The 12,481-nt window shown below is 34.5% G+C and overlaps 1 protein-coding gene across 2 annotated transcripts in view; it reads left to right on the top strand.

The window, feature by feature from the left end:
- LOC144443266 (semaphorin-4D-like) overlaps window positions 1–10,806 on the top strand; it is a 29,814-nt gene extending 19,008 nt beyond the window's left edge. For both annotated transcript variants that reach the window (XM_078132700.1, XM_078132699.1), the window contains exons 15-18: window positions 884–939; window positions 2,752–3,285; window positions 4,130–4,224; window positions 5,240–10,806. In XM_078132700.1, the coding sequence (XP_077988826.1) occupies window positions 884–939; window positions 2,752–3,285; window positions 4,130–4,224; window positions 5,240–5,326 (772 nt within the window). In that variant the 3' untranslated portion in view covers window positions 5,327–10,806. The remainder of the gene's footprint in view (window positions 1–883; window positions 940–2,751; window positions 3,286–4,129; window positions 4,225–5,239) is intronic.
- Window positions 10,807–12,481: the final 1,675 nt, after the last annotated feature.

The following is a 12,481-nucleotide window of genomic DNA, read 5'->3' as shown; positions in this document are numbered from 1 at the left end:
TTAATTGATTTATAGTTCTCAACAGAAGGGAGCTATTGAAATGATCCATGTTCGTCCATCTACATGTCGGTCCTTTCATCCGTCTGTGGACTTTATTTTTCTGACATTAACCATCATGGCTAATTAAAAGCTACACTCTTTGTTACATTTTGAACCAAAAGTCAAGAGGTTTACTACACCACTAGGCCCTTATCATTAGAATTTCTTTGGAATTTTTGCAGAATTGCTCCAAGCTTTCTATTCATATTTGAGAATACATGATAGGGCTATGTTGCTATCACATTGCTATGAAGCAATCAAGGCTTTCCCAGTCACTAATGGAGCCTATTAATCCATTGAGTCTGTAGAACACAGGGTTTGACAACCTCACAAGCACATATCTAAGCGAAAATTAATTCAGGAAATGTATTAGACAAAATGGTTCAAAGTTTCCTTCTTTCTTTCATTTCTAAGTCATTCAGTGTATTTCATTATGATTATGAACTGAAAGTATCACCAGCACCAACATGTACTGACACATACATGTACATATATTGTAAAAAAAAAATTATAATAATTTTTAACCAACTGACTGACCCATCATTTTTAAGGTGTTATGATGAGAAATATAGAAGTAAGGGCACCCTTGCATCATATTGAACATTGTTACTATGCAATTTCTTTCATTGTCAGACAGACAGACAGACAGACAGAGAGGCAGTTAGACAGACAGAGAGGCAGACAGAGAGGCAGACAGACAGACAGACAGATAGACAGACAGACAGACAGACAGACAGACAGACAGACAGACAGACAGACAGACAGACAGAGAGGCAGACAGTGTGTTCACCAAAACTCAAGAGCTAGATATACACTTATTAATTGCTTCTGTTTATCTCTCCAGTAACCCAAAACAAGATGTTGTGAATGGTGATGCAAGTGTCTGTGTAGAAACTCCTGGTAAGAGTCAATATCAATGTTTTAGATATTCCTAATAGTGGTGCAAGACAGGATCACACATGGCATATTTTGGACATAGCAGTGAGTTTTACTCACATGATATGGTCATGCCATCTGTCATTAATTCTCATAGGTACAGCATTGTTTTCCATGCCTAACCAATAGTTGTCAATATCAATGAGCAGACTTAAATGATAATAATAGTGTGTGTGTGTGTGTGTGTGTGTGTGTGTGTGTGTGTGTGTGTGTGTGTTAGCCCCCCCCCCCCCCCCCCCAGCCCCCAGCGGGCGTAGCTGAGATGGGGCTATTGGAAAGACCTGGCACAAATGTCAAACATTGTAGGGGGCATATGCACATCACTTGATTTTGCAACTTGACCTTTATGGCAAAATAGCAGTCATATTTGTCCTAAAAATATACATTTTGTTTCATATCTCCAAAAGTGTGATACATGCAGACACCACTCAAATGTGTACCCTACATTATCAATACTGGTAGTAAGTTTTCTGATGAGATCTTGCGCTTTGACCTTGACAAACACTTTCAAGGTCAAATAGCCAAGTTTTATCTCTCTACCATCATTCAAGAAGTTGGCAGACTCCATACCATTATCTATACCAATTTTATCATAGGTGAGCGTCCTTTTACTACCCTGACCTTTGACCTTGATCCCCATCTTCAAATAGCAATTGTTTAATAACTTAAAAGAAGATTTGTATACAAAGACACCATTCACATGTCTGCACCTGTGTTTATCAAAGTAAGTGTCCAAGCTGGGTACTAAGCTTTGAACTTGGCCTTTATCTTCAAGGTTAGGGGGCAAATTCTTCAATAAGTTTGGAAGTTTTATACCTAGAGACACTTTTCAAATGTACCTGCACATTGTTAGAGGTAAGCTCACTATTTTGCCAGACTTCTGCTTTTGGGTTTAATAATGAGGCCACCATTATTCAAATTATCTACAAAGGGGTAAACTTTCTGATAAGAGTGTAGGACCATATTTCATCACATTAGTGGCAGTATTAAAGGTCGTATCTGCCTGTAATGTAATTACATGACGATTTCTTATATTAACTAACACCACAATATATGTTGTGTTGTGAGCTATGTCTTTGAATGCATAAGACATTGTTGTAACATTTTGTTATTGTTTTTTGCTTAAAATTGATGGTCAATAAAGTCCAGAAAGAGAAATCTGATAACTTATCGGCCATTTCTTCCAATCATCTTGAGGAAAAAATTTGAATTCACGGTCCCTGCAATAGCATTTCACCTCACACTAGACAGTCAACATAGAACAATAAGTTTGATTTATTCTCATGGTATAGTAATTTATAAGCATGTGGAGTGCATGGAATGTAAGTTAAGGTGTCGACCTACAGATCATTATTTTTATGACACATCTACGTGGTAGAATTCTATTGCAGGTACTTAGAATTATAGTAACATTGTAATGTCAGTTGACTTTTATGTGCAAATTAAGATATTGATATACAAGAACAATTGTAGTTTGTTTGCCAAAACTTCAGTCAGTCCAACTGTAATGACAGATGGATTTGAGAATATGTCATTACAGTTGAACTTATAAAATGTAAAATTGGGTTTGATCAAAAAAATATTGGGACAAGTCTATTAGTCTTCATTTAAATTTGACCTCACTGTTGCCTACATTTAGAATACACTTTTCCCATGAAGAAAACCTCCTGTGTAAAGTTGAAACTTAGATAATCAAATTTTAATGTAGACTGGAGGGCTTGTCCACTTTTTTATGAAACCCATTGTAGTCCTGATAACGAGATAATTTTCTTACAGCTACCTCATTTAGTGTTGAAGAAACAGGTGCAGATATCATAGTAAGTTGCTTTGTTAGAGGTGTGAAATGGTTCAAAGATGGAGAAGAGTTAATGGTGCATCACGGTGCTAAGTACATTGCAGTAGATGGATTGGGTCTTACTGTGACACAAGTAACGACTACTGACAGTGGAGAATACAAATGTACAAATGATGATAGCTCTGTCACATACAGTCAGACAACTGTATCTGTCAAGCCTCCACTAATATCAGCTACTCCAGAATTTTTAGAACCAAATCTGGCAGGACAGGCTTTTACTGTTGTCAAGGACAAACCATTTGTATTGTATTGTCGTGCTAGTGGGCCCAATGATATGACTTTGAAGTGGTATGATGGGGATGGTAATGAACTTGATGCTGTACTTGATGTACTGTTTACTACAACGCATGAGCTGTTCAGTACTTTGTCTACTACCACTGACATTGAGAAGACGTACATATGCAAACTGAATGATGATGATACTAAAAAGTCTCAAGTCACCATAGCAGTTGAAGGTAAGGAAAAAATCATGTATTGCCCAAAAGATTAATTAGTACTAGTACTAGTAGTCTAAGAGCAGACATACATGTACAAACCTGACTTTGCATTTAATATTGCACTGCACATATGTCAAATATGTATTGTTGTATAGGATTTACAGCTGTTAAAGGATGAGCTTGCAGTTTCAATATTGTAATTTTAATATTCATTGTAATATGGCGTCATGATGGGCGAATGGTTAGAGTGGCCAGCTTGGAATCTGCAGGTTGCATGTTCGAGCTCAGGTTCTGAGTGGCTAAAGTCCTTGGGCAAGATTTGAACCATGACTGTGCCTCAGTTAACCCAGCTGTATAATTGGGGACCTGGTAGGATAGAGGTTGTAATGTGAATACTTTAATCCTATGCGCTTATAAAGGCTGCAATGGATTGTATGCTCCTCAGGGAGCTGAGGAAGTACAAAGGGCTGTTGTGTCGCTATAGATCTGAGCCAGGGGTAATAATTGTAAAGCCCTTTGAGTGCAAAGTGGAAAAGTGCTGTATAAAAAATTAACATTATTATTATTATTATTATTATTATTATTATTATTATTATTATTATTATTATTATTATTATTATTATTATTATTTCAATGAGATAGATATCAAGTTCAGTGAGACTGGCTATTTCAACTATAACCTGCCTCAAACTCATGACTAGATTTTTGCAAATAATGTAGTAAATTCTTCTTTCCAAAATATTAGCTTTTAGGCATGAATAAGTTCAGGTATAAGGATGGAAAATTTATATAATCTTGCTTGGAGCTTTTAAGACAAAACAAAACTTTTTGATGTATCATTTTATATCATTTTATATTTCAGATACTTTATCAGAGGAACATATCAATGAATCTCTTAATTGGGATGTCAAATATTATGAGTATGGTAAGAAGGTAAAAGTATGGGAAAGTACTGCTGTAAGTATATATTTTGCACTATCTCTATTAATAGCTGTTCAGTTGATATGTTCTTTAGGATCAATAGTGTGTTTCATTGTAAGGCCAAAAAAACCAAACAATTGTTTCTGGTCACATCACTTAAATGACCCCCCTCCCACCCCATGTCATTGTGTGTGTGTGTGTGTGTGTGTGTGTGTGTGTGTGTGTGTGTGTGTGTGTGTGTGATTGTTTGTCCAGCCCATGCAGTCTGCAGATCCATGGGGAAACACAAAAATAATCCCCCCCCCCCCCACTTCAGTGAAGACAGCTGCAGAGCCAATCATGAACAAGCAAATGACATCTGTCCCCACATACGCACTTGCTCAAAAATACTTGATAAAATGAACAGTAACCGCCATCAATAGTAGACTGATCACAGGGTGACAGGTTTGTTGAGAATTTAAAAAAAAATTACATCATTGCACCATTTTAGACAAACTGCCCTGTCCAAAAACAATTCTTTTTTGTTTTGGCCTAATATGCAAGCCAAATGACAACACTATATCTGTAAGTGTATCGCACCATTTTGCATAACAGTCTGACAAAGCTGAATTTAATGTCTTACATGTACAATGCAATTTCCAGTTGAACCAAGGACAGACATTTTTTTATTTGTATGCCTAGCAATGTGACCATGCCCATAGCAACAGTGAGATGATGATATATTGTAAAGATAACAACATGGATGTTTAGACACAAGTGGATAAACTTTAAAAAGAAATGACATACAGTCACCCAGCAACTAAGATAGTATGCCCATAACCACAGTAAAATGATAAATTATAAATGTATGTTGCATAAATAACAAGAGGGCTGGATCAGAATGTAGATAAACATTTTTTTAAGCAAATAAACTAGTTGTGCCATAGAGCCATTGGTTCAATTTTTATATGTACATATTGATGTTCTCATGTTAGACATACCAGTATCGGATTATTTTTTACAATGTACAATTTATGCTGTATTTAATTTGACATTTCTCATTGTCTTACAGGATGTCTGCAAGGACAGTAATGGTAACTCTGTTACTAAACCTGAAACATGTCCTTCTTGTCAGTGTGGAGCCAGTACTGTTCCTTAGAACCTTAGAAGTACCGCTAGCTGATGTCTGTTCCCCAATAACAATCACTTGATAGTAACAGCATTTTCAGTTTTTCCTTTTCCTCTTTATGTAGACTGTAAGATACATAGTGTTGTTCAGCCCTATCAGACTTCTAAACCAGTGCTCAGTGAGTGCTGGCTGATAGAGTAGTGTGAATGTCGTAGCTTACAGTCTACATTTTATGTCGTCATTTCTTCTCTCTCCCAAGTGAGCAGTGTTCCACAATGAGCAGTGTTCCACGGTATCAGTGTATTCTCTATAAGCCACTTTGGTGTGTCTTTGCCACACAACAGTGTGGTACTCCAAAATGTGGCATTACCCAATCCCATACTGTTCATGACATTTGATATTTTTATAATGATAAATAATGGTAGACATTTATAAAGCACCTTCCACAATGATTGTTGTGATCATATCACTACAATTTTTACCCCTTGGCACAGACCTGGCACAGCGGTTCTGTTACTTTGACCCACAACTAAAAATTCACCTGGTACTAGGGGGCACACTGCACATACATAAAGAAAAGATAGGGGAAACAAGAAATACAACGTACATTAGTTTCTGGATAAACGTAATGAAGTGCATGTTGACTTACGTACACTACACTTTAATCTTTATATTTTGATGCCATGTGTACATGTACTTCATAATTTTAACAGCAGTTTTGAAATGTTCATTGCATCATTATACAGTACATGACTTACAGTACTCTTTGATTGCTTTGAAGTCACTGTGAATAAGTAGCTATTATCCTGTATTTTCGTTCTTTTAATATGTCTGTTTCATCATCATTAGTCTTCTCTGTATTGTTCTTACCTATCCTTCAACTGTATTTGTTGTATCTGGTCATTTCTATCATTTAAATTTCATTCAAATTTTACTTTTATTATAGTAGTAGTATTCAGGATTTTGTCAGTCTTATTAATAAGTATACATGTACATATATTTCAACTGAATAGGCCTTTCCAAAATTTGTCATGGTGGCACTCTACTTCCTGTTTGTGTATACCGTGGGGGGTATACATGGTATAGGTTACTTGGTTAATCATAGAGCACTGCAGGCTGCTGCTTTCCTCAATGTCTGAACAATATGAAAAACATCCCTGATTTACACTTCTACAAAATACCAGGGGACAAAGCCCTTAAAAAACGGTACTATGAGGTTATGACACCCCAATTTGAGCGAGGGCACTGTATTCTCAATTTCCTGCAAAGGCCTATTGCAGCCAATGTGAATATCAACATTATAGTCAATCTAGACAAAGTAAGCAGTTCTTTCAATATGACTAATACTTTAAAGGTGGGACAAGGGTATAAAAAGATCCTCTGAAGGCAATGAGGAGTATTGTCCTATTTAAAATGGAATCAACAAACTACAGGACTTGTGTGATATTGCTTGTTGAAAATCTGCCATAACAATGAACAAGGTGAGATGCTATTTAAGCATCCAGGTGAGGCTGAAATGTATTGAGGCTGTAAAGAAGTGTGTTTGTTGTTTTCTCAGCAATGTCCCTGTTAAAATAAATAATCTTTATTTTATATACAGGGTAGTTCTTTAAGTATTAACCACTTACCGGTATCTCCCAAGAAGTCCAGTTAGGGCCATTCCTTATGGGATCAGTGTTAATGCAGGAGGAAACCAGAGTACCTGGGGAAAACCTGGGTTGTTTGGTAGATTCAAACTGAAGGACACTCTTCTTACTTACAGAGTGATAAATTTAATCGAACCCCAGCCACAGTGGTGAGAGACAAGTGCTATAACCACTCAGCCGTGACAACCCTGTTATAATTTATGTCTTCACCTTTGACTCATTTCACTATTTTTTTTTGTTATTATTTATGATACACATGTACCTGTCCAGCTAGCTTTAATATCTTTATAATCCTCATATATGTTATTCATTCTTATATGTAGTATTTCTTTCTCATAGAGGCTGTGAAGATAAAATTTTCATTGCTTGATATAGCAACTCTATATATTGTAAATTTGTTATCATCGACTGCAGATGATATAAATAGAGAAGGGCCATGATTTTTATATTTCCTAGATAGTGAGCAATACTTTTTAGGGAATCTGAAAATAAAAAAATTAAAAAAAGCCAAAAATGACTGATTTCAAACTAAAATTACAACTCATTGTATTTACAAGAAAGTCTGAGAATCAGCTACTGATTAATGCTATGATTCATGATTTAAAATTTAAAAAGACCTTAAAGGAAAAAAAAATGAGTATGATTTTTTACGAAAAACTCCCAAAGTTTTCAAGAATTGGGGATGGGTTTGATAGATAATGGACAAAGTTGACTTTAACCTGATATATATTTTGAACTAATATATACTGTTGATTAACCATTGAAATCAGTACAGCAATGTAAATAGTATGTGATGCTTATTTTATTGTCGTTTTGATTACAAATAGTCTAGAAATGTCTAAATGCTAATGTCTGGCAAGGATTACTGACCGTGGCCCAAATAGGCTTCTTAATTTAAAAATGCGAAATAAGGAGAATGGGATCCACAGTGAATAGTCCATTTGCCATCCATATTCATTATGACTAATAAAAAAATTGTGTGGTTCTGGTTACGCTCAATCTTAGAATAGGTGGGGTAGGTAGATTTTTTTTTTTTTTTTATTTTTTTTTTAGTTCGGGTTTTCCATTCTTTTCCAAATGGTCTCTGTGTTGTTTATTTCATCCTATCAGATGTAAAGCCATTATAGATTGGAAGAATAGTTTTAGATTGTCTTTTTTTTAAGTTGATGGCTGTTTTCGCATCCACTATTTCTCGTGAGACTTCACAATTTTTGCAATTTTGTTATTTTTTTGAGTGCATAAAAAAAAGTTGAGGGTTGGCTGTGAAAAGCTAGGTGGGGTTAGGTAACCGGAACCAAACAATTATTTTGTTAGGCCTTAGGACTACTAGTAGTTATATTTTGTCCTCATGATGTCTTTACACATGTGTCACAACTCTGCTGACTCTGAAAGATTTTTTATGAGTGAAGTTGGAATGGAAATTTAAAAAAAGGATGCCTAAAGATATTGTCATTGACTAACATATTTCTCCAAGTTTTGAGCTCTGACAATAGACTGTATGGCTATTTTGTGTTGTGAAATGCTGTTGATAGTTAACAATATCTTTTGATTTCTCAGCACAATATTCACAGTATATGATGTCTTTTAGTGTCTTGACCGTGCTAGTCATGTAAATGAAAGTTACGACAGTTACTAGGTGATATTGGTAAATGTATTTTTGTTTCGTTCAAATTGTTCTTTGTTTTTGTTGTATATTTGCCAAGTGATGTTTGCTTAAAGTCCAGTAATCGCAGAAGTATTAAACAACTTGTTTCAATGTGTATATATTATGTGTTCAAATATGAATGTTTTTTGAGTAACCAGGAAAATATTGTTTCTTGGCAATATCTTGAAAATTGTGTTAAGTTTACATGATTGATAATAACCACATGTCAGCTGAAACTACAGCTGTGGTATGACTTCAGACTCAACAGCAGATTTTCCATTACAGATGTGAGTTTATATTTAGAGCAACAACTCAAATCATGCCCTTTTTGAATCAAATTATGTTTGGAAACAAATCAAACTAAATTGTGGGTTTTCCTTATACAAGAATTTCAAAGACATACATTTTTTTCTTATCAGTCATTTTCAACATAAAATTAGATATTTTCACAAGTTTTACCAAACACATGCATGAAGACAAATCTATGGTTTCAAACTGGGTAGTCGACAGAGGGTAGACATTAGTTTCAAACCAATTTAAAAAAAAAAAAATTGATAGTTTAAAGCTGCATAAGCAGTAACTGGAATAATTTTTCGATCAGACAACCACCACAATATGTTCACTGAAAATTGTTAAATTACAGTAATTAGATATTGCACATGTTGATCAGATGTCTATTTGTCCATAAATAGCACAGTAACTGATTAAAACTGTGATGGCTTTGGGTCACTCATTTTAGGATGCAGACTCATAAATCAGTTTGGTTTGATTTATTGAACCATATTATGTGTAAATCTACACAAGTATGTTTATCCAAAGGAGATTCAGCACTATTTAGGGTGTATGTACCATATTATGAATAAATCATCATATCTAATAAACCACTTTCAAAGAAACATTCCAGTTGCAGCTAGTGCAGCTTTAAGTAAGTTTGCTCAAGAGTATGAATGTTTTTATAGGCTGACTGTAGTCTGAGTTGACATAATTATTTAATCTTGATGATCACCCAGCTAATGAAGTCAAGTAGCAGTCAGTGGTGTTGGCAAATCCCGACTTAATGAAACCCAAAAAATAACTTATATAGCTTTATTGATTAACTTAAAAATAAAAATATTGTCATTTGCATTAATAAATGTTTTTAATACTTATTATTACTAAGGTAACATTTTTTAGTTCATGTAAAATGTAACTTTCAAGTGCAATTAATCATTTCATATGCATATAGTAGGAGTAAATATCATATTTTGAGATAAGAATTTTATTAACACAACTCTGTTACATAGGTTATAATTCTCTTCTTTCATTAAGCATATGATTATTAAATCTCTTATGTTGGAGTTAAAATTTTAAACGTTAGAAGTTTTGAATTCTCAGTACCTGCAATAGCTTTGAGGGTCAAAATAGAACAAGAAGGTCGACTTATTCTCACGCTCACCTATAGAGTAACACGTATGAAGCGCATGGAGCTGAAGTTATGGTGTCGACCAAGAAATTGAAAGTTTGTTATTTTTATGATGTGCCTACATGCAGGCAGTAATATTCTATTTCAGGTACTGACAGTTGACTTATGCTTCTGAAATTACTGTATTTCAATATCAAGCGGACATTTATAAAAAAGTACTGGCATTATTCTAGTATTGAGCCATGTACATGTATGTAGTAAATACTAGGATTATGCAAATCATTTATGCCGACAAAATTATCCTGTAATCCAGGTTAAAAACAAGTTTCCTTCTTATCAATGTCATAAACAATACCAGAGAGACCCTCTGACATGTCCATCTTAAAGGCGAATACCACACTACTGGCATTTTTGTAGATTATAGGTTCTGGAGAGTCATTGCATGATTTCACATCATTTACAAGTTAGTACATTGTGCGTGTTCTTCACAGAAACATCAAGTTGAACTTGTCCCTGATTCGTGGATTTTTGCTGTTGGCCACATTGCTGGTAATTGAGGCACAAGATCAACTTGATGTTTCTGAGAAAGTGTGCATAATGTAGGTGATGTAACATGATGAAATGACTTTACAGAACACAGAAGTCTTCAAAATGCTGTTATTTCCCTATAACTCATAGGAAATATACAGGAGACATTCTCTCCATTGTGTATGGTATAACTTTTTAATATTACAAAACGGTTGATTGTTAAATTATTCAGAGATGTATTCATTTTGATTGTTGTTATTTGTTACATACCTATGGTGAATAAAGTACACAGACCTTTACCCTTGTTTGCTGTTCTTTTCTAATGGTAGTTCAAGGCAGAGTAAACAAAGAGAAAGAGTTGACATCAATTGAAAAGTAACCAGCCAGGCCCTAGAAATTGTTACATTTATGCAAGTAAATAGGTTTAATAGTTGGTGGTAATATTCTGAGGAGAATCTAGATGACTCATTACTTGGGGTATATACAGATATTAGTGTTAATTTATGCAATTTAGATTGCAAACTGAGTCAGTCATTTAGGTACAAATAAACTGAAACATACACACATACAGATAGATTATAGTCATTACTATTCACCTGATTGCTCAATATTAAATAGCTCCTAGCATCTGTCGTCTCAAATCTACTTGCCAAAGATTGTAATTTTAATAATTAAAACCTCCAGAGCCAATTCCAGTCTGATAAAATATACTGCGGGTACTAGTAGCAGTAGTATATTAATTTACTACCATGTTGTTGTGTATTGACCATATGAAGCAGTACTTCATAAGGGTATTTGTGCTTGGTTAGAAAACAAAGGAAACAAACATATCTGTTGGCTGTATTTTTAATGAGCGATAAAGCATATGTATGTTTCCAATCATGATCTGAGTGGCAACCTTGTAATAACAGTTAAATGACATCACCCCATTTGTTTACCAAGTAGTGTGAATGGTATATATCATATGTATAAGTGGAAAGGCCTAGTTTGATCTAGAATAGATAATTCATCGTCGCAAACCACGGGCTCTTTTTACGGCACCGTCCAAAACGCGCCGTCAACAGGTTTAATATTTCGCAGTGTCGCGGAAGAAATAACAGCTCTGGTTTGCAAGAATAGATAATTTAGAGTGAAAGCATGTGAAAAACAGTTTTCTAGCAGAGGTATGGTAATCATTTATGGGATCCAGTGATTAAAGATAGCAGTAATATGAGATTCTGTGAATCATGGCCATGAAATGTGACTTGGGAGTTTTATGACTTTGGGAGTTTTATGTTACTGATGAATTGTTGAAATGAATATTACTTAAACGTCTCAGCCTGATGTTATCAAATTAAAAGCTATGTCATTTCACTTGCTAGAATAACTTACAGCATAACTTTTAATTTTGGTTCAAACAGGAAAAGTTAGACTATGATCACAAGGTGATCAGGCTTAGTTAGTTATGTCTTGGAGTAATTATACTGACAGTATAATTACTCCAAGGTTATGTTTACAGAAATATAAACAAACAAACAAACAAACAAACAAAAAATGAATGAATACTGACAAACATGAACAACAGTAATTACAATTCAGTATCAACAATGTTTCTATGCAACAAGAATTACTACATATTTCTTATATGCGAAATAGTCACAATTGTACCATCATGCCCCAACAAGGGACATGGCTAATGTGAGGGTATAATTATAGGGGTATGTACCAACATGTAGTGATTCTTGTTGCATAGAAACATTGCTGATACTGATTTCTAATTTATGAGAATGGTGAGCTTTTTAAAACAAACTTCCACTGAAAAATATGGATTCCTTCTAGTTTTTCCTCATAAAAATATTTTATATTGACAAAGTACATTTGTAAATATATAATTTAGAAATGCGTACAGAAACGACAGTAAATTATAACATCCGGCCCGCAGGTTTTGCATTTAAGTATGCTTTATCAGGAAAACACAATTAATT

The sequence above is a fragment of the Glandiceps talaboti genome, chromosome 12 (assembly GCF_964340395.1).
Source record: "Glandiceps talaboti chromosome 12, keGlaTala1.1, whole genome shotgun sequence".
In the NCBI taxonomy this organism is placed as follows: Eukaryota; Metazoa; Hemichordata; class Enteropneusta; family Spengelidae; genus Glandiceps; species Glandiceps talaboti.
The sequence above is the reverse complement of the archived record's forward strand: the minus strand, read 5'-3'. Positions and strand labels throughout refer to the sequence as shown.